General features: G+C 40.8%; 2 protein-coding genes across 2 annotated transcripts in view; one reads left to right on the top strand and one right to left on the bottom strand.

Annotated features, from left to right (window-relative positions):
* The window catches only part of NALCN (sodium leak channel, non-selective), a 254,133-nt gene extending 241,469 nt beyond the window's left edge, over window positions 1-12,664 (bottom strand). The window contains exons 1-3 of the mRNA XM_064143801.1: window positions 12,499-12,664; window positions 4,793-4,936; window positions 1,887-2,069 (exon numbers count right to left, since the gene is read on the bottom strand). Of these exons, the coding sequence (XP_063999871.1) occupies window positions 1,887-2,069; window positions 4,793-4,900 (291 nt within the window). The 5' untranslated portion in view covers window positions 4,901-4,936; window positions 12,499-12,664. The remainder of the gene's footprint in view (window positions 1-1,886; window positions 2,070-4,792; window positions 4,937-12,498) is intronic.
* The window catches only part of ITGBL1 (integrin subunit beta like 1), a 204,892-nt gene continuing 195,708 nt past the window's right edge, over window positions 12,329-21,512 (top strand). The window contains exon 1 of the mRNA XM_064143804.1: window positions 12,329-12,379. The gene's annotated coding sequence lies outside the window, so the exon portion shown is untranslated. The remainder of the gene's footprint in view (window positions 12,380-21,512) is intronic.

Raw genomic sequence — 21,512 nt, 5'->3', positions numbered from 1 at the left:
CTCCTTCTCTTGAGACTTTCAAAACCTTCCTAGGCATGTTCCTCAGCAAACTACCCTAGGTGATTCCGCCTTGGCAGGGGGGTGGACTCAATGGTCTCTGGAAGTAGTTTCCAATCTCTAGTGTTCTGTGATTCTGTGACATGTGGGAGTAGTTCAAAAGCTGTGTCAGGGGATGTTTAGACTGGACATCAGTAAGCATTTTTTTCACCGAGAGGGTGGTCAAACAAACACTAGAAGAAGTGTTCTAGTGAGATGGTCGATACCCCATTTGTCTGATGCCCCAAAGTCAATGCCAGGCATTTGGACAATGACCTTAAGAATGTCTTTAACTTTTGGTCAGGAAGTTGAACTAGATGATTGAGATAGACATTGGAATATGCAGTAACATATCATTCACATCCCTTAGGTGTCAACTGTGAGTGAAACTCTTATTTCCCTAGACAAAGGCTGAGAAGTCAACCTTTTTACAAAAGTCACACTGCTGGCTAGCTCTCCCTCCCTTCCTCCCTCTACGTGTCCATTTCTCTGCAAAGTCTGTACTGGTTGTTACAGCAGCTTGTTACTCCCACATTGTTCAAATGTGCATGCTGGTCCCTAATTCCCCACTCAGGACCCTGTGTCCTCATCTTGACCTCTTTAATGGACATCTCTGAATAAGAGAGTACAGGTAGTGGCCAGAAATAGCACTTCACAAATGATTACTCTGGCCTCATGCAACACATGAAGATCTTATCAGAATCATCTTATTTCACCAACTCCCTAAATACTGATAGTAAAGATACTTTAACAGTTACTACTAATATTCATTAAACATGATGACATAATAGCTTAGTTTGGCAGTGAACAAAAATGTTATCATAAAATGTATAACAAATTGAACATCTAAGTACAACTTCAGATGTCTCCAGGGTCACCAGACCTTTCAGGAGTGAAAGGGAAGCATAATACACACTGATGGTCTATTCTGTGCAACAGTGACACAACTGTACTGCAAATAAGGCCTGCAGATGGATTTTCTGATGTAAGCTGAATTTATACATTTTTATAGAAGGCTGGAAACAATCAGTAAAAATAAGGCTACAAAATAATGGCCACTGAAAAAATCTGCAGCTTTACATTCTCTAATATCATATCTACTTACAAAAATTAGTCCAGCAAAAACAGAGAATATTTGAGATCAGAAGCATTTGTATACCAATATGCATTATATTAATGAAAAAAAAATCAGTAAAGCAAGATAAGTTTCTCATTTAGCTCACAGTAATTCATATGTTCTTATTTAAATAAAGTCACTACACAACAACACATCCAGCCTTCTGAAATCAAATGTCTAAGTCCATGTATGGATTTCCAGGCATTTACAAAATATTCTTGCTAATGTATATGTAGTTTATTTTTCCATTAATTATTTATATTAATACAATGAAAAGTATCTGTTTCTAGAAGCTGAGACATAGAAAGTTTCATCTGAACACGAGGAGGAATTTTTTCACTGTGAGAGTGACAGAACTCCCAGAGGAATTGTGGAATCTCTCTGTCTGAACATTCAAAACCATCCTGGATGTGTTCCTGTGTGATCTGGTCTAGATGATCCTGCTCTGGCAGGGGAGTTGGACTAGATGGTCTTGTGAGTTCCCTTCCAGCCCCTGACATTCTGTGATTCTGTGTGATTCTGTGATTATGAGCATTGGTATTATAGGAGGGATTCACTACGCAATAAAGTGGCATTTTTGTCTGACAGTCCTTTCTGTTTATATGCCATGGTGTTGCCTGGAGTTAAAAACAATCATACCAAAAAGAGCTAAGAAATTAAAAAAGTATCAAATGTCACCAGCATATATTCAGAGCCTTCTTCAGCACGTGCAGAATACTGTTTAAATACTTACCTTAACTATCCCACGGATATGCATTTTTGCTATCATCTCTGCAGTGTAAAGAAACATCAGTAGAGTATCAAGAGCAAACGTCACATACTGGAGAGGAGGATAATGCTCGAAGGTCTTTGGAGTGTTCATACAAACAGAAATAACACTGATGATGGCACAGATTCGTAGCAATGAGTGTACCCACTGAATGAAAAAAAAAAGAAATAATTAAGACATTGGGAGATTGCTTTGATGTTCAAAAAAAGATGAAGCATTTAGCCTCCATAACTTGTGCTGGTACTTTTTGTAAAGGCAGGTTTGCATCTTTTATTTTACATCATGATCCACGTATCAAAAGTCTTTATTCTAAAATAAGCACTCTTGACTTCAGTTTTTTTATATATGCACACACACACACAGAGGTGTATATTATATAAATACATGAATTAATATTTAACTTCGGAGGTTGTATAATTCAGAAACCAAGAACCAGGAGGCAGGAAACTAGGAATTAGGATTCTATAAGGGAGGTTGCTCTCTTCTCTCAGGTGTCCAGCACCAGAACGAGAGGACACAGCCCCAGGCTACGCCAGGGGAGATTTAGGCTTGAGGTGAGGAGAAAGTTCTGCACTGAGAGAGTCATTGGACACTGGAATGGGCTGCCCAGGGAGGTGGTGGAGTCGCCGTCCCTGGGGCTGTTCAAGGCAAGATTGGACGTGGCACTTGGTGCCATGGTGTAGCCTTGAGCTCTGTGGTAAAGGGTTGGACTTGATGATCTGTGAGGTCTCTTCCAATCCTAATAATACTGTGATACTGTGATACTGTGATAATTTCTACTTCCCAGGTTTTTTTAATTCAATTTCTTTTAAAATAGCAACTTGTCATATTTTTATATGCAAGGGAATAAAATGAGTTTATAATTTGACTAAATGCATTAAATGAAAATTTAATGGAAAATTTTAGGTTCACATTCAGATAAACTGATTTTTAAATCAGTTTACAACTCCAAAAATTGAGAGGCATAGGGATTAAAAGTAGAATCACAGAATCATAGAATCAACCAGGTTGGAAGAGACCTCCAAGATCAGCCAGTCCAACCTAGCACCCAGCCCTAGCCAGTCAACTAGACCACGGCACCAAGTGCCTCAGCCAGGCTTTTCTCGAACACCTCCAGGTGTTCAAGTACCCTTCTGTTTATCAAAAAGAAAAGAAATATAAAAGATGTCACACAAACTTAATTCTTAATATCAGGATTCCATTTTGTTCCAAATAAGTTTTGTTGCTATAAGAGAGTAGTTCATTTCAATGACTACTTAGGACTCAGGACCACTACAGTCTTTATTAATAAGGCTGGTACTCAGTGCCAGTCACAGCAGGAGGTCTAATGAAAAAGCAGAACGTATTGATACAGGGGTTTAAGGTTGGAAATTTTTTCTTTTACATCAAAACACCATTGAAACATCTTGAAGTCAGACAAGAGGAATAAATCAGTTGTTCAGGTCATATCTATCAAAACAAGAAGGACAAAAGACACTTCAGCAATGGAAACAAAAAGTATTGAAGTGTATTCATAACAATTTTTCATATGAAGAAAAATTTTGTACTCATTTATAGCACTTCCTACCTTTCTGGTATCAAGAAGATTTAAGAACACTCAATTTAGTACTGACTGTATGCTCACCTAAGTATAATGATATTTAATCTGAATTGGATAGCTCTATCATTTGCATACTTTGACCTCAAATTAATAATTCAGAATTGGAAGGCACCTGACAAATGATCTCTTATGCCCCTTTAATATCCACTTTGTTTCAAATCCTGTTTCAACTTTAAGTATTAAATTGTGTCTGATATAAAAACCTTTCTCTGTTACAGTAAAATGTCAGTATTATACACGTTAAGCAACACACAACTACTCCATCAATAGGACAAGAAAAAAAATTATTTCATCAAAACCCTCATGTACTGTGTATCGAGAAACATAAATAACCCAGCATATACTTCTGTGCTGACATTTAAGCACATTACAGTAGTCAATACAAACATTCTAATTGAGATTATTTTAGCATGAACTAATATAACAGTTTTGGCTTGTAAATGTTTAACCTGAAGGGATTTGGCATCCATACTACAAACGAGATAACAGTTCCATCAAATGAACGCAATGCCAACAATGTGTACTATTCCAGAATGTTTGACTTTCTGCTTTTACAAAGTAAAACCGTATATGCTACTTTTGGAGAAATGTGGAAACATGAATCATTCAAAATACAGGAATCCTAGATGCACACTGACTGTTGAAGAAATAATTTAATCAGAATAATCATATTTTCATGGTAAAGGCATTTTCTTACTACTTCACATTCTATTAATAACTATGGCCAGTGAAGCTTTCCCCAGTTCCAAGTTGTCAGACACTTTTACATCTATCTGTTTCTTAGAACTGGCTGTAGGTTAAATGATATCAGAGAAAGATGAGTGGTACTTTAAAACAATCAGTCAAAATGCACTTTTATATTCATAAGTGATGTGAGAGAAGAGGTTTGAAGGTCAAAAGCGCCAACTGCTGGCTCCCACTTTAGCAATGAAAAGCTCCTTTTACACATCCTTTTCAAAAGGTCATTTTGCAAACTTAACTTCTAATTTCAATAAACATGTGAGGAAATAGAAGCATTGAAGGGATAGCTCTAAAAAAAATATTAGCAGGCAAACTGATCAGCAAAGACTGCTTGGCCATCCCATCAGTCTGCAACAATCAAAAGAAACCTTTTTATGTAGTTCTGGTCTCTTTGCAAAAAAATGAGCTGGCAGACTAGCAACTACAGCTCTTAGCTGAGCAATATCTAATTCAGAATCTTTTGTGCAAGTCACATAAACAGTAGCAGTTACATTTAACTTAAAATTAGTAACTATGGAAAGTTACGTACTGGTTTGTTAATCCACAGAATATCTGCGTTGTCTGACAAAGATTCATCAGGGCCAAAATCTGTAACTGGTTGGGCTTCCACCCTTGAACTCTGTTTCCTTTTTAGCATCCTGAAGTTAACTTTTGTTATCTATAATCATGAAACCTGTTTGGCAAAAAAAAAAAAAAAAAAGACATTAATTCACTAAAACCATTTGATAATGCATTTTGACCAGTTTATAAACAACCTAGAGCATATTGTTTGCATGCAAATTGCTTTTGTACTCAGTGAGTAACAAGATCTTCACTTTATTTAAAAGCTTTGCCTATATAAATCACTGGCATGACTCTCATTAGTTCATAAAAAAATTACATAAAGGTATGCAACTCAAGCAACTACCAAAAGCTTAGCAATGCCAGCAGAAAATGTGTACCGATATGCAAAGAAGGCTATAGCTGTGAACTTAAACCCAGAACAATCACTGGATGGATTTGACCTGGAGCCATTTAATTTAATGGTGACATTTCCATTGATTATGCTAGGCTAGGATAAAACCCAAGGCAAACAGGAAATGTTGAGCAACCGTCAGATGTTAGTGCTCTTTACTAAAATCAGAAGAGGCTTTTTGCAATATGCTACTATTAAGTATTTTTACAATACTTTTGTTGCTGTTGCTGTTAGCAATTATCTATCCACCAGCTGAACAGTTGGCTGTCTCTGGGCCTTGTGTTGGCACATGGAAACACTGAGGAAAATGTGCTGTTTTGACAAGATCAGGCTATGTTTGGACATTCTTGCCTAGGTAGCACTGACTGAGCTTTCTGTACACTCAGCAGTGTGAACCACAACTAGCAGACACATCATGAGTGCAGAGAGGTGGGTTAGATCTTATTACTGACTTTCCCACACAGTCCATGGATCTCAGAGTCTAAATAAATCCAAAGCAATGAAGAAGCTACAATCTCCCAAGGAGAAAGAGTCTGCTTATGAAATTCTGTCATTCATTAAATACAGTGGTAAGAAATTCACTGCAACGTCTTGGGAGCTTTGTTTCTCAAGATCTTAGGAGCTTTTGTTTTGTTGCTGCTGTTTTCTTCTTTTGTTGTTTTGTTTGTTTTTAAAGACATTTTCAGAAGTGCTTCTTGCTAATATGTTTCTTTGACAGGTGTATGAACAAAATAACAATTTTATGTTTGCCATTCCTGGTTATGGCTATGAGAATGCTCTGAGTCAAGTTTTAAGAAAACACATACCAACAAAAAGAGAATCAGTAAGCCAAGTACAATCTATAATGATGAGAAAAGGCTCAGGATGTGAATCACTGACAATCCACCATTAATTTAGTTTTCTCAATAAATGACACTAAATAATGAGCTATGTTCATTGAGGAAGAAAATGAGTAGTTACCATCTCGCTATTAGAAAGGCACTCTTGATTTTATGTTTTTCCAGTATTGCTTGTTTATACATCTGATGTGTAGGAACATTAGCCATATTCTTCTAATGAAATTTCCATTTATCCTTTTATCCAGTTAAAAAAACAAACCCAAACACTTATCTGGGCACAGAAAGTATAGTGAACTTCAGATGTCCATAATGAATTCAGTTCACTTAAATGTTGCAACTGAAGAGCTCAGAATTCTTATTGTTAAGGGTGGCCTTGAATAAACATATCATAATATAGTGGGAGGGAGGAAATGTTTATGGAATTTGAAAACCAGCTTGTTTACATCTCTGCTTGAAATAAGCAGAAATGCCCACATAAAAAGTATGGAATGAAGATGGCAAGTCAAGAATCTTCTGGAAATGGTCTTCAGCAAGATTATTCCAAGTATATCATGCTTGCTTTCAGGCTTTTATGTGTTTGTTTGTTTGTTGGTTTTTTTTTTTTTTTGGGGGGGTGTTTGATTAGTTGGGTTTTGTTTTGTTATTGTTCTCCTTAGGTTTATTTTCCCATGGAACACACAGGTTTTTACAAGTGTCTGTTACTGTAGAACAATACAAAGCCCACTGCAGCCTCAGGACTTTGCCATGCATATAAAAATTTTAATTCTTGGACTCCAATCCCTTTTTTTCATCTGTTTCTGCAAAGGGGGACCAGTTGAAAGATGAAGAGGAGTTAGGGAGCTCTACACAAACTCCTTTCAGTATACGACACACCATGAGCACCACAGCATGCTGTGCTAACGGGGAGGCTGTAGTCCTTGCTAACCCTGACTACAAATCCACCCCTGCAGTTCTCACATTGATTCTGCCACACATCATTAAGTCTTTCTTTGATCACAACTTGTTATTAAGAAGAAAGGCTTAATACATTCTCTAGGATATATTTCTAGCTTCAGAGGTTTTAAGAAATATTTGGTACAGGGCAAAGACATGATTTGAGACAAAAAAAAATCATGGAGTTTTAGGGCTACATCTGCTCCATATTTCTTTATGAGCATTTTCAATTTTTTACTCTTTAATAAAATTTTAAGAGTATTTTCTTTTCAGCAGCAATGAAAATCCATAGCACAGGTGTCAATCTTCTCATGGAGCTGTGTTGTGGTTTTGCCTTTACTTTCAGAAGCAAAGGCAAATTAAGCAAAGAAAATTAAATAGCAAATTATATACACACAGGCCCTTCAGATCCATTTGGTCAGCCTTTTCATCTTTCCCTGAACTTCCATGTACATTTGGCAACCATTGAACTGTTTAAACCACCGTGAACCTCTAATTTCCAGCTTTTGCTGAAACTGAAGTATGCTAGCACAATGGCTGGTGAAATTAAGACCTATTGTGCACTTCAGAAACCAGTCTCAAGAAGGACAAGTCTCAGTTTGTGATATCCACACTAAACACAAAAACACTCCTGCTGGTGGAAGCTTGCACTTCCTACAAATATCAAAAGGCACATTTTAAAAAGTATCTGCTATCACACTTCAAAAGCTGACAAACCTGTCTCGTTTATAAAGTAAGCTCTCTGTATACAGTAGACAAAGAATATAGTTGAGAAATGACCCCACAGAAAAAAAAAATCAATAAAGGAGATATTCCTAATTATATGGAGTTTAAAAATCATATAATTTATTGGGATGGGCAACACCTGTCTTCCAACATACTTCTTTCTCACCACCTACTGACTTTGTCACTTCAGATCACGTGAGCACTGCCTTAAGTTTCTCTCTCCCAGGGCTGGCCACCTCTAAAACACTCTCTTCAAAACCAATTCTCTCTTCTTTGAAAATGTCATCTCCCCTTCCAGCTTCTCCCAGAGCTGAGACGCACAATGTGACACATACGTTCCCAATAGAATAACTACCTTTGTACATTTTACTATCTGTGAAGGATAAAATAGGTGGCAGGGAGTAGATATGATCAACCAGATGGAAACTCCATTTCCATATTATACATTAAAGAAAAATCCCACCAAACTACAGGCTACTTTTAAAGATGAAAATGCTCTTAACTGTACTATGTATTATGTGGTTATAGGAAAAATGTAATGTCTGATTCTTCCACCTTGAAAGTCTTTCCCTCTCCCTCTTTGTAAATGGCCAATTCCTCTATTGCCTGCCCCCCTCCATTCCCACGTTCTTCGATCCCTGCTTTTGGATGCAGGTATAGGCAAATGGCATTTCAATTTTTGTTCTCACATAGCAAAATATTTGACTTGAGCAACTTACATATGTGACAATACAGAGTTAATTTTAGAAGGGTAAAGATGAAATTCCAATGACAATCCCATGACACATGCCACTATGGATATGTTATTAAGTCTTAACTGGTTTCAAGGAAAAACTTATTTCAGTATTTTTTTCTGTGTTTTATTGTTACTGCATCTGAAAAGAGTTTCCCAAAAGACTTCAATATTTTGAACACAGTACAATGCTAATAGCTGACCAAACTTTAGTATGTATTAAACCCAGATAGGATTCTTCAGACATAAGGTATACTAAAGCAAATATCCTAAAAAATTACTTACTTTCACATTTTCAAATCATTTGGATACAAGGAGGAAAGAATATCTGGTGACATCTTACTAACTTTTTCCTCTCAGACACAACCAAAATAATCCAGACTCACTCAGCAGACAGAATCAAGTATCACATTGCATACAAAAGCAGATCTCATGTGAACCTGACACACAGCCCATTACCAATATCACATAACGTCACATCATGAGTCATTTTTACTATGAGCCTTCTAACACCCAGATGACACAAATTTGAAGGAACTACAAATGCATATACATGGTGCTGTGATCCAGTCATAAAATTAACTTCATCATTTTAAACAGAATTGGGTAGCTTTTTGACATTTTACAACTAAGAAACTGGGTTGAATAAAAGAACAAAGCAAGTGAAGATGATTTTCAAATGGACTTGTTAGAACACACCAAAGCATATGCCACTTACACTTCCTGAAAGGAGGGACACACCTGAGCATGAAGCAGCTACTTCACTGTATAAGTAAGCAGCTTCTTCTCTCAGAGGAAACCAAAGGGCAAGAGTGATGAGTATTCTCAGTCTCCCTCCATGTTGGCTGGACAACTTTCCAAGCCCTACAGTTTAAATACATTCAGGCATTACTCTGTCAGAGGAGTTGATAAAATGCTAAAATTAATGATGTCCACTAAACACACAGTAATTACATGTAGACGATATACAGGTGGCAACGTATTCCCTACAAAAGCTAGATTGCTTTGAAAGTTCACCTTGACTGTGGGCCACTTACCAACCACTTGCTGGCCTATAATTAGTCTACTGCAGTATAGTCCATAGGAAAATCCAAAGAGCCCATAGACATATAGCAATGTGCTTAGCAGAAACATGCTGGGAAAAAAATGAGGGCAGAATTCTGGGATTAGCTTTTGTGATCTACAGTGTTATAGTCCTCTGTGAGAGCAGTGGGGCGGGCATCAGCAGGTCATTCTTTTAAGAGGTTGCAGGGAGCAACTGTCAAAGCAACTCCTCTCTAAAATATCTCCACATTGAGTAACCTGCTATGAGTACTGCAAACCTGTATTTCAGAGCTTTAAGGAAAGAGATGAGGGCTTCCTTCCCAGAATGAAGCAGGGGTGGAAAGGATGGCGCATGTAGGCAGATGGCTGGCAGCATGCCTGCTCAAGTGATTATTTTAATGTTGCTAATTACATGTTAATGTGCCTAGAACCTTGTACACACACCCCTTCATAATTCAAATACATTAAAAATAAAATAAACAGTGGTTATATTCTTTTAGCATTGTAACAGTTTTTGCTAAAATCATTAATAGGTTTGAGTATTCTACATGACCTCTCCTTTCCAAATTCTTTCCTTTCTATCATTTAAGAAACTGCCAGCAAAATTCTTAACACCTTTCTATATATTGAACTTGAAATCCTGGAAACAAAATTAGGACTTTTTGTTTTAATCTCATTTTTCCTTGAAAACAAACAAACTGCAATGGGATAGATTGTCACTGCTGCAGGGCCGTTCCTAGAAGTTGCAGCCATAACCTTTGGTACTGTAGTATCATCTTCATAAAAACAATAATTTAACGTAGTGCCTCAGGAAGTAAAGTCCCAACCCAAAAGCTTTGTTTTGGAAAAAAAAAAAAAAAGGAAAACTAGGATCACAGAATCATAAGCTGAGGTTGGAAGGCCCTTCAGAGGTCTCTAGCCCAATCTCCTGCTCAAACAGGGTCTAACTACGCTACTGTAGTTTACTCAGGTTGGTTCAGTCTGCTCTTGAAAACTTCCAGTGATGGAGACTGTACAATTTCTCTGCACATCTTGTTCCACAGCTTGGTTGTCCTCATGACGGGAGGAAAAAAAAGATTAAAGATTAAAATATCCCAGAAATTAATTAAATAAATAAATAACCTACTAGGACCTAGCCAACTTGCAACCATACTTAACGAGTGCATTCTCCTAAAGTAAGACATTCATCAGTGCTTAACCAATACAAGAAACTTTAAATAATTAAAACACTATGGAGGTGAAGACAGGGAGAACAAAAAAAGATTGAAAAGGAAATAAAATGTAGTTCAACCCACAATTACCATAGTAGCCTGACTTTGCTCTTTAACTCCAAAAACATCTGATGCCCAAAATCACAGAAAATCCAAGTTATTTTCCAACCGTGGACACTATAACATTCAATTAGTAACACAAAAAAAGTAATTTGAGAGCAACATCTCTATTTGATACACATAAAAAATCTTTACGTTCTTGCCTGAATTCCTAAACACCTAGGAGAGTGAGGAAGAAACTCAAATTCTCTGAAGCCACTAACAATTCTATGTCATCATGAGACATGCATGCCTTAAGAAGACATTCTTATTCATGAACATTCAAGTCCTTTCATCTCCTACAGAGTTTGGTCCAGTAGCCCACTACTCCCTGCAACACAGCATGATACTACTCTTCTCCTGTGATGAAGTTTAAGACCTAAAACTACTGTGACTCAAGACATGGGTTTGGACAAATGCAACACAGGTCTACACAGGGCACATGGTTACCAGCAACATGCAAAAGCTGGAAATAAGTCAAAGCAGGGTAAATTTTACTTCCAGGTGTTAATGCTTAAGTGGGAATGAACCATGATGATCCAAAATTCAGATTAAAATAAAACAGATCCACTAAACAAAAAGACCATGGGTTTGCATTCCTAAAGCACAAAGTTCCCAAAAGTATACACATGAACTTGCAGAGAGCTGGAGTCTTCTAACAGCCAGAGACTAACTCAAAGATTTTTTTTTCTCCTTTCATTAAAATTTCTTAACTTTGTGGTTTATGCAGCATGCCTTAGTTCACTGTCAATATGCACTACATCTCCATTTGGTCACTTAAAGAGCAAGGATATGGCTGTAGCAGAAGAAGATGGAAAGAGAGACATAATGAAATGAAACAGGAAATTGCAGATGCTTTAAGACAAAACCAACAGACTCAAACAGCATTCAGTCGGTATTTCATCACCATATCCTTTATGAATTACTCAGAATGCAACGGTGGGTAACCGACCAAATCATAGCTAACTTAAAATCTACATCTGCATTTAATGGTAAAAAGAAATCTCCATCCTTCCTAGAAATGTCTCTGATATTAGCAGGACTGCTAAAATAAAAAGATGCCAACAACAACAACAAAACTGTTAAGCACCTCTGTCTCTACTTCATGTACGGTGCTGAGATCCCTGCAACTGCACACTGAAGACACAGGCTTCAGGCCAGGCAGCCACTCCAAATCTCGTTGCCACCAGCCAGGTGAAACCTCTCCTCAGGGAAGCAGATCCCACACCACAACCCATCTCGCCTCGTCCCCACCCGCGACCATCCCATTAAAGTAGTGCATCCCCAGCCTATGATAAATGGAGAGGCCTGTTCACCTCTCGGCCCTGCTGTGCACCAGTAACAAAATAAGGTGCTTTTTCGTCCTACTGAGGGATGCGGAGGGGCCTCGGAGGGATGAGGAGGCCCAGCGGCAGCAGGCTCCAAGACGGGCCCGCAAAGCCCCCTCCCATTGCGGGGGAAGGACAGCTCGGGAGGGCAATGAGAAGGGTGGGCGCCGCCGTCTCTGACCCCTCGCAGCGCCGGCCAGGCCTCTCGCCGGGCCCGCCTCCTCCCTGGGAGCCGCCAGCATCCCCAGGTACCCACGGCGGCAGCCCGCGACAGAGGGTCTGGGGAAAGGGGCGGGGAGAAGCCAGGGCCCACTGTGTACCGAGCCGAGCGCCGCGCAGCGAGCCGCGCCCGACGCCTCCGACCTACCGCCAGCATCTCCCTTCATGGCGCGGTCAGGAGGGGCCGGTCGTGGCCCCCGCGAGTGCGTGAGGTGTTAGGGTTGTGTGCCTGCCGGGTGCGCCGTCTTCCACGCGGTGGATCGGGGCGGCGGGGCCCGCCCGGCAGTAGCGGCGGCAGCCGCCCTCGGTCTCTCGGCAACGGCGGCGCGGGCGGCCGCGGGGACGGGGCGGGGGACGGCCGGGCGGGGCGGCCGCGGGCCGGCGCCGGGGAAGGAGCAGGTGAGGAACAGCCAGTACCGGGTGCACACAGGCGCGTTACGAGCGCAGCTACCTGCTAAAGCTTCCTAGCTGAGAAGAAACAGGCCTTAGCGGCTCAGGAGCCAGGCCGTGCCCCGGCGGTGGCCGGCAGTCCAGTCACAGAAAACGCTCCCACAGCGACTTGGAGATGTGTTCGCTGCCCCTCGAAACACTGAAGTGATGAACGAAATGGGGAAGAGACCAGCTAGGATTACCCCCTGTCGGAGCAGGCACGGCCGCTGTCCAGGCAGCCGCGCAGCACTGGAGCATGGCTTTGTGCCTCAGTTTCATGAGGTTTGGATCTGGACTTTGTGCAGGGGGCGGTTTTTTCACAGTATCACAGTATCATCAGGGTTGGAAGAGACCTCACAGATCATCAAGTCCAACCCTTTACCACAGAGCTCAAGGCCAGACCATGGCACCAAGTGCCACGTCCAATCCTGCCTTGAACAGCCCCAGGGATGGCGACTCCACCACCTCCCCGGGCAGCCCATTCCAGTGCCCAATGACTCTCTCAGTGAAGAACTTTCTCCTCACCTCCAGCCTAAATTTCCCCTGGCGCAGCCTGAGGCTGTGTCCTCTCGTTCTGGTGCTGGCCACCTGAGAGAAGAGAGCAACCTCCTCCTGGCCACAACCACCCCTCAGGTAGTTGTAGACAGCAATAAGGTCACCCCTGAGCCTCCTCTTCTCCAGGCTAACCAATCCCAGCTCCCTCAGCCTCTCCTCGTAGGGCTGTGCTCAAGGCCTCTCCCCAGCCTCGTCGCCCTTCTCTGGACACGCTCAAGCATCTCAATGTCCCTCCTAAACTGGGGGGCCCAGAACTGAACACAGTACTCAAGGTGTGGTCTAACCAGTGCAGAGTACAGGGGCAGAATGACCTCCCTGCTCCTGCTGACCACACCATTCCTGATGCAGGCCAGGATGCCACTGGCTCTCTTGGCCACCTGGGCACACTGCTGGCTCATGTTCAGGTGGATATCAATCAGCACCCCCAGATCCCTCTCTGTTTGGCTGCTCTCCAGCCACTCCGACCCTAGCCTGTGTCTCTGCATGGGGTTGTTGTGGCCAAAGTGCAGCACCCTGCACTTGGAGCTATTGAACCCCATCCCATTGGACTCTGCCCATCTGTCCAGGCGGTCAAGGTCCTGCTGCAGAGCCCTTCTGCCCTCCAACCCAGCCACATCTGCCCCCAGCTTAGTGTCATCTGCAAACTTGCTGATGACTGACTCGATGCCCTCATCCAGATCATCTATGAAGATGTTAAAGAGGATGGGGCCCAGCACTGATCCCTGAGGGACACCACTAGTGACAGCTGCCAGCTGGATGTGGCACCATTCACCACCGCTCTCTGGGTCCGGCCCTCCAGCCAGTTCCTAACCCAGCACAGAGTGTTGCCATCCAAGCCGCGGGCTGATAGCTTAGCCAGCAGTTTGCTGTGGGGGACAGTGTCAAAGGCCTTGCTGAAGTTGTGTGGGTTTTTTTGTTTTGGTTTTTTTTTTTTTTGTTTTTGTTTGTTTGTTTGTTTGTTTGTTTTCTCTGTTTGTTTGTTTTCCAAAAGTTTGGGGGCTTTAAAAGTATCTTCTTCAACTACAGTTTTCATATTTTGTTAAGAGCTCCCATGTGTGCACCTCAAAGCTTTTATAGTACTTATGCACTTACTTGCTGCTGCAGAGCAGAGCTTCGCTGGTAATACCACAGAGTGGACTGGTTAATTTCCAAGCGATCGAATAGCCAAATAAGGGCTCGTTCTTGAGCTCCACAGTAAAATAAATTACTAAAATAGTATCCCTGTTGTAAAAATGATACCACAAATAAATGAGTAAATAAACAAAATTGTACTTGTGAAGCAGTTTCTATAAATGAATGTATTTTTATCATCTTGGGCCAAGAAGTAAACTTCTGTAAATTATAATGCATCTTTAAATAAGAAATAATGTGAGCCTGTAGACTTCTGTAGCATATAAAATCAGCAGAATTTAAGATCTAGTCCTACAAATGCAGTTGTTGCCATGATGGCATTAAGACATGGAACAGGATTTGAGAAACAAAACCCTTAGGAAAAAGTAGAAGGAAAACCTGTGGCATAAATTGTATTAAGTTTCTTTAGATTATATCTGCTTGACGCACCAAAAATTAATAAGACAGTTAAGGAGCTGGTCTCAGGATTATGAATATAGCCCTGCCAGGGCTCACATATTGTGCATTATCAGCATTAACAATTCCAGTAAATTTAAGCACCTAATTTTAGTGTTGGCAGGACTGGCGTTCTAGTAGCAAGTCATCCAGCTGATACCTTATGGGGGGAAAAAAACAACAAAGCAGTTTTAGTAGGCTTACAAACAACGCTCTTCACATTTCAGGTTTTTCCACCCCAACTAGATATTATTTGGGTTAAGTTGCTAGGTGGTATTATACTGCTGGTGATAGCGTCTCAAATGAACACTGACAGTTGCAAACAGTGAAAACATCATAACTATCTAAGCAAAAGCATTTGCCAGCAGATGTGACTTTGTGTACCAGTTTCTGTAGATATACTGGCATAAGAAAATATAAATCTTGATAGACCAATTGATGCTGGAAAGGATGTTCAACCTATGAGAAAGCCATCTAATCTTGCCAATCTGCTAGAACCAAGCTCAGTTCTGAAGTCTTTGCACCTTGCTTAGGGCTTTGTCCAGCTGAGTCTTGTAAAATTCCCAAGACACAGTCTGCACAAGCTCCTTGGGCAGCCTGTTCCAATGCTTGACTCTTCTCATGGTGAGAGAATTTCTCCTAACCTGCGGTTGGATCCTCTTTTTTCTACTATCTCTCCTTCTGCCATGCACCATTGGGAAGAGCACAGCATCATCCTCTTGACAACTTCCTTATAGATCCTTGCAGACTACTCTCAGGTACAGCCAAAGCCTTCTCCAGACTGAACAAGCTCAGCTCCCTCAGCCTGTCATCATGGGACAAGTACACCACCTGCAATCACCTTACCGGCCTACCATTGAACTTACATATTAACACCTTTCATGTACTGGAGAGAGGCTCATCATTGGATGCAGTATTTTAGATACATTTCCTCACATAGATATAGATTAGATTAGATATATTGCCTTACATATAGATTGTATTATAGAATATGTGGTTTCTTATGTATTTGAAACTTCTGCTTGTACCTGGTGTCATATTTGGTAACACAGTGTTAAGCTTTGCCCTACCTGCCCACATCAAGCCTCTATGAATTACACTGCTAGTGGGGACCCGTAGTTTCAGAGGATGCACTAATTTGATCAGGTAATGCTAATGCTGGAAAAAAGATTTAGCCTTGATGTACCTGCATATGCACAAGTGAAAAGTGTCTTCCTTTTAAAGAATTGGGCACGCAGTTAAGATCTGAAAAAGCCCTTTCTTGCTTTGCTGTTTCACCACAAATTCACTTTCACATCCATCATATAAAGAGCAATTATAAACTGTTAGAACTTGAGTGATGTATATATCATGTACATAAAGATAAACGGGAAAACTTAGATATTTATAAAATTGATGACATAATTATGCAAAGAGTCTACCAGTCATTTAAAGTCTATGCCATGTCATCTATTCTGATTTAGAACATTCCCATCAGCCTAAAAAGCAAGCCATAAACACACAGATAAGGACTGAATTTGAGAGTTAATATGTTACTTTATGGTAATGTGAAATATGTCAAAAGGAAGGGGGTTTCATATTAAGATTTTAGCTCTCATCTCTATAAATCTGAAACACATAAAGATACTTCCTTATTTGTTCTTCGAACTTCAACACATGGCTGAAGCTTTCCATGGTGAAACTTCCATTTAGAAGGAAATATTTGCAAATTCCAGAAGACTGACTGAAATTCAAGGGGAGAATTCTCACCTTACCTATCACTTTAATTTCTGTACCTTGATCTGCAAACTCAGTAAAATCTTCTGTATAAAAGATAATTAACAAACCAAAGTTTCCTAGATCTGCTTGCTCAGTAAGCCCTGAAGAGAAGGAGGGAATGAAAAGCATTTACTCAGTTTTGCATGCTTCATTGAAGAATTTGGATAACTCTTGAGCCCTGGTATTGGTAGGGTGCTTTTTTTTGTTTTGGTTTGGTTTGTTTTTTTGTTTGGCTTGGATTTTTTTTGAGGGGGAGTGTGGGGGGTTTTGTGGTTTTTTTTTTTTGCGAGGGGAAGGAAAGAGATATTTTTGGTTGGTTGGTTGTATTTTTGTTATTCAGGTGAGGAGTTAATTCAAGGAATTAAAGAATAAAAAATGTGTAAAGTGTTTTTTGGAATGCACCAAAGTAGTCAAGTAAGGAACATCCTCATCTTCCCCATTTTCAATAAAGAAGAGAAGAGTTAAGAAGAGACTTGCTCACTAGTGGTTGAAGATCAACTGTTCTGTGTTATGAAATCCAGTTGTTACTCTCCCATTGGCCAACATCTGCATAAATATGCAAGTTTCCACAGTAATATAATTGTGGTACTGTGGCTGAAAAGAGCTGAAGCCGCCTCTGAAATAATTAAATTACGGATTCATATTTCTGAATTTATTTGAGCTTTATCTGTAGCTCTCTTGTCCTGGCTTTCCATAAGTATCTCTTGAGTTGAAAAGTAAGGCAGACAAATTTTTAAAGCATCCCAAGGAGCAGAGTTTGTTGGAAGTGTTGCTGCTGGATTTTGGTTTACAGCTTAGGAAAGAATGCACAGATTATTAAGATTTCAGGGACTCCACCATGAGTAAATGAATTAATGAAATATTCATTTTGAAATGATGCTCAATCTTTTCAAAATGGTTGCAAAATGTCAATTACAAACTCAGAATTAAACTTCAGACCTAAAGAAAGATTTAATCATTTAGGAATAGAATACAAGTTAAAATTTACTCTCTTCCTGCGTTGTTGCTGTCTAGTCTCAGGGCATGCAAAGTCCTTGGAGGGTACCACAAAGTTCTCCCTTAGTCTGAAGTCATGCTCTGCACACATTGAGCAGTGTCTTGGTAAGACCAAGGTTCCACATAATTCAAAGCAACCCAGCAGTTCAGCTTTCTTCCATATGTTTGCTCTTTATGTCTCAGTCTGAGCAGTGGTCTTGCTCTGAAGCATATAACTGAAACAGATGAAAAAGAATGAAGGACCTGGAATATGGTTTCAAAGTTTCAGGCATTAAGGAGGTTCTTAAGTCAACTAACTTTATATTGACTTAATTTGCTTTCAAAAAGTACTAGGTACTTAGAAGAAGGGGGAAAACAGTATTCTTTCCTTCCTTTTGCTTAATTTCTCTCCTTCATTTATGATTTACTAAGCAGCAGCAGGACCTTGTGCAAGACAGGGCATTGAAACCATACACGGTGCTTACTCCTGCCTGTGTGCATAAGTACAGCTCATGCACTCAACTGAATTATTGCAGTTTTACCTCTAAGAAGTTTCCAACTCTTTTTAAATTTACTGTTTTCAGAAGTAACTTCTTGGTTAAAAAGATGTGAATGAGTTTTCATTTCAATTCATTCAGGTGACTGCTTTTAAAAAATACAATATCCACAAGCATTTGATTGGTTTTCCTACTGTTTAAAAATTTGCAACATTCACAGCAGCAAAGAGCCTGGCCCTTTTGGGAAGTAAGGCACAATGTGATTACAGAGTGAGAATTTATGCTGGCAAATGACCTGGCCATTTATTTCCTTTCTGTTTTGGACTTGATGATCTGTGAGGTCTCTTCCAACCTTGGTGATACTGTGATACTGTGATACATTGCTTTTAGCTTGGATTACACCAGACAGTGATTTGCATTCTGAAATGAGAGCTGAATGGTTAAGAATCACAGGATCACATTAGGAGTTGGAAGGGACCCAAGGAGATCATCAAGTCCAACCCCCCTGCCAGAGCAGGACCACACAATCTAGCATAGGTCACAGAGGAATGCATCCAGACAGGTCTTGAAGGTCTCCAGAGAAGGAGACTCCACAACCTCTCTGGGGAGCCTGTTCCAGTGCTCTGTGACCCTCACAGTAAAGAAGTTCCCCTCTGTGTTGAGGTGGGACTTTTTGGACTGCAACTTACAGCCATTTCTCCTTGTCCTATCACAGGGAGCAATGCTTTAATGTGATATTAAAAACATACTATTAATTCTGGCATTCTGAGTTGTCTTGCAAGCTCATACCTAAAAATCCTATGCTTCCTTAGGGCCTCTGTGGAAGCAAGGTATTTTTGCTGTTTAGAGGAATTACAATCATAGAATCAACCAGGTTGGAAGAGACCTCCAAGATCATCAAGTCCAATCTAGCACCCAGCCCTGTCCAGTCAACTAGACCATGGCACTAAGTGCCTCATCCAGGCTTTTCTTGAACACCTCCAGGGATGGTGACTCCACCACCTCCCTGGGCAGCCCATTCCAATGCCAATCACTCTCTCTGTCAAGAACTTCCTCCTAACTAGTAAACATTACACAAACACAAGATTTACCTGCTATTTAAAGTTTCAACTGGCATCCAAAAGAGTAAGCTAAGGTTTTACACTAGAGCATAACACAATAACGTCTCGATTAATGTTGGCCATGAACTGTTTGGGTAGCTTGTATTCACTGCGATTCAGGCCAGCTACATTCAGACCAGCTCAGTTTTAATCTTGTTCTAACCTTGATCCTATAATACCAAAAGCTATTTCTACTCCCCGTGTGATACCATCAGCTGTCCTAGATTCCAAGTCATGTCAGCAAAATGAACACAAGATTTGCTGTTCCACACATCTCTTATATACTCAGTCTCTTGCTCCCTTCCATGTGTGCCATTGGCTAACTCAGCAATGATTCTCAACAGCTGCGTACATTTCTGAACGCCTTAATTTAGACAGATTTTGGTTAACTCTGGCAACTGTTTTGGTCAATGGCTGTTAAAAGTGGTTTGTCTTTGATCTTTGCATCATTTACCTGAAGTCCTGCCTAACTGGGAAGGTGCCAGTGGACTGGAGGGTAGCAAATGCAACACCTATCTACAAGGAAGGCAGAAAAGAGGACCTGGGAAACTATAGACCTGCCAGTCTGACCTCAGTACCAGGAAAGGTCATGGAGCAGGTCATCTGAAGCAGCATTACACACCAAATAGGGAACAACCAGGAGATCAGGCCCAGTCAGCATGTGTTTATGAAGGACAGGTCCTGGCTGACAAACCTGATCTTCTGTGACAGGATGACTCTACTGGACAAGGGAAAGGCTGTGGATATTGTCTACCTAGACTTCCAAAAAGCCTTTGACTCTGTTGCCCACAGAATTCTCGTGGACAAACAAACTGCTCATGGCTTGGATGAGCACAGCTCTGCTGGATACAGCACTGGCTGGACAAAAGGGCCCAAAGGGTGGTGGTCAATGGAGTTAAATCCAGCTGGTGGCTGTCACAAGTGGTGTTCCTCAAGGCTCAGTATTGGAACCACTTCTGTTTAACATCTTTATTGATGAGCCTGATGAAAGCATAGAGTATGTCATCAGTAAGTTCACAGATGACACAAAGTTAGATGGGAGTGTTGATCATCATGAGAGTAGGGAAGCTCTACAGAGTGACTTGGAAAGATTGGATTGATGGGCCAATGTTAATGATATGAGCTTCAACAAGGCCAAATGCCAGGTCCTGCACTTGGGCCACAACAACCCCAAGCAACGCTATGGGTTTGGGGAAGTGTGGTTAGAAAGCTGCCTAACAGAAAGGGCCTTGGAGGTTGTAACAACAAGCAACTCAATATGAGCAAGCAGTGTGCCCAGGTGTCCAAGAAAGCCAATGGCATCCTGGCTTGGATTAGAAATTCTGTGTGCAGCAGGAGCAGGGAGGTGGTTGTCCCCTTGTACTCAGCTCTGATGAGGCCACACCTCAAGTACTGTGTTCAGTTTTGGGCACCTCATTACAAGAAAGATGTGGAGGTGCTGGAGTGAGTACAGAGGATGGCAACAAATCTGGTGAAGGGCCTGGAGGATAAATCTTATGAGGAACAACTGAGGGAGCTGGGATAGTTAGTTTGAAAAAGAGGAGGCTGAGTGGAGATCTCATCTCTGTCTACAGCTACCTGAAGGGCCATTGTTGAGAAGTTGTTGCTGGTTTCTTCTCACAGGTAGTTAGTGACAGAACAAGAGGGAATGGCTTCAAGCTGTGAATGGGTAGGTTTAGACTAGATATAAGGAATTTTTTTTTCACAGAAAGAGTGGTCAGACACTGGAATGAGCTGCCCAGGGAGGTGGTTGAGTCACTGACCCTGGATGTGTTTAAAAGTTGCTTGGATATGTTGCTTGGGGATATGGTTTAGGGTGAACCTTGTAGAGTAGGGATATGAGTTAGACTTGGTGATCCTGAGGGTCTTTTCCAACCTGAATGTTTCTATGATTCTGTGATTTTGTTATCTTTGACACAGCTGATCAACCACTGGAAGCTTCCAACTCTTCTCATTTCATGTTTTGTGGAGAAATAATAATTTGTGTGATATGTTGGACTTTCATCTCCTGGTTAATTTTTGAAAGTTGCCTCTGCAGTGTCTCCATCCTTATAAACCCATAGTGTTACTAAAACAGCTTGCACAGAAATCCAGAAGGATTATTTGACTTTTTTTTATCGGACTCTGGTTATTTTCTAAACGTTGACTGTTTACTGGATATGCATTTTGCTTTGTTTTGTTACCAAAAAAATAAAGCATCAAATATGGTTTGCAAAACCTAATAATGGCTTTGTTGAAACAACAACAAAATTAAGTTGGCCACAAAGAGGATGCTATAAAGG

Source organism: Pogoniulus pusillus, chromosome 5 (assembly GCF_015220805.1).
Source record: "Pogoniulus pusillus isolate bPogPus1 chromosome 5, bPogPus1.pri, whole genome shotgun sequence".
NCBI classification, from domain to species: Eukaryota; Metazoa; Chordata; class Aves; order Piciformes; family Lybiidae; genus Pogoniulus; species Pogoniulus pusillus.
This window is presented reverse-complemented; position numbering and strand designations above follow the sequence as displayed.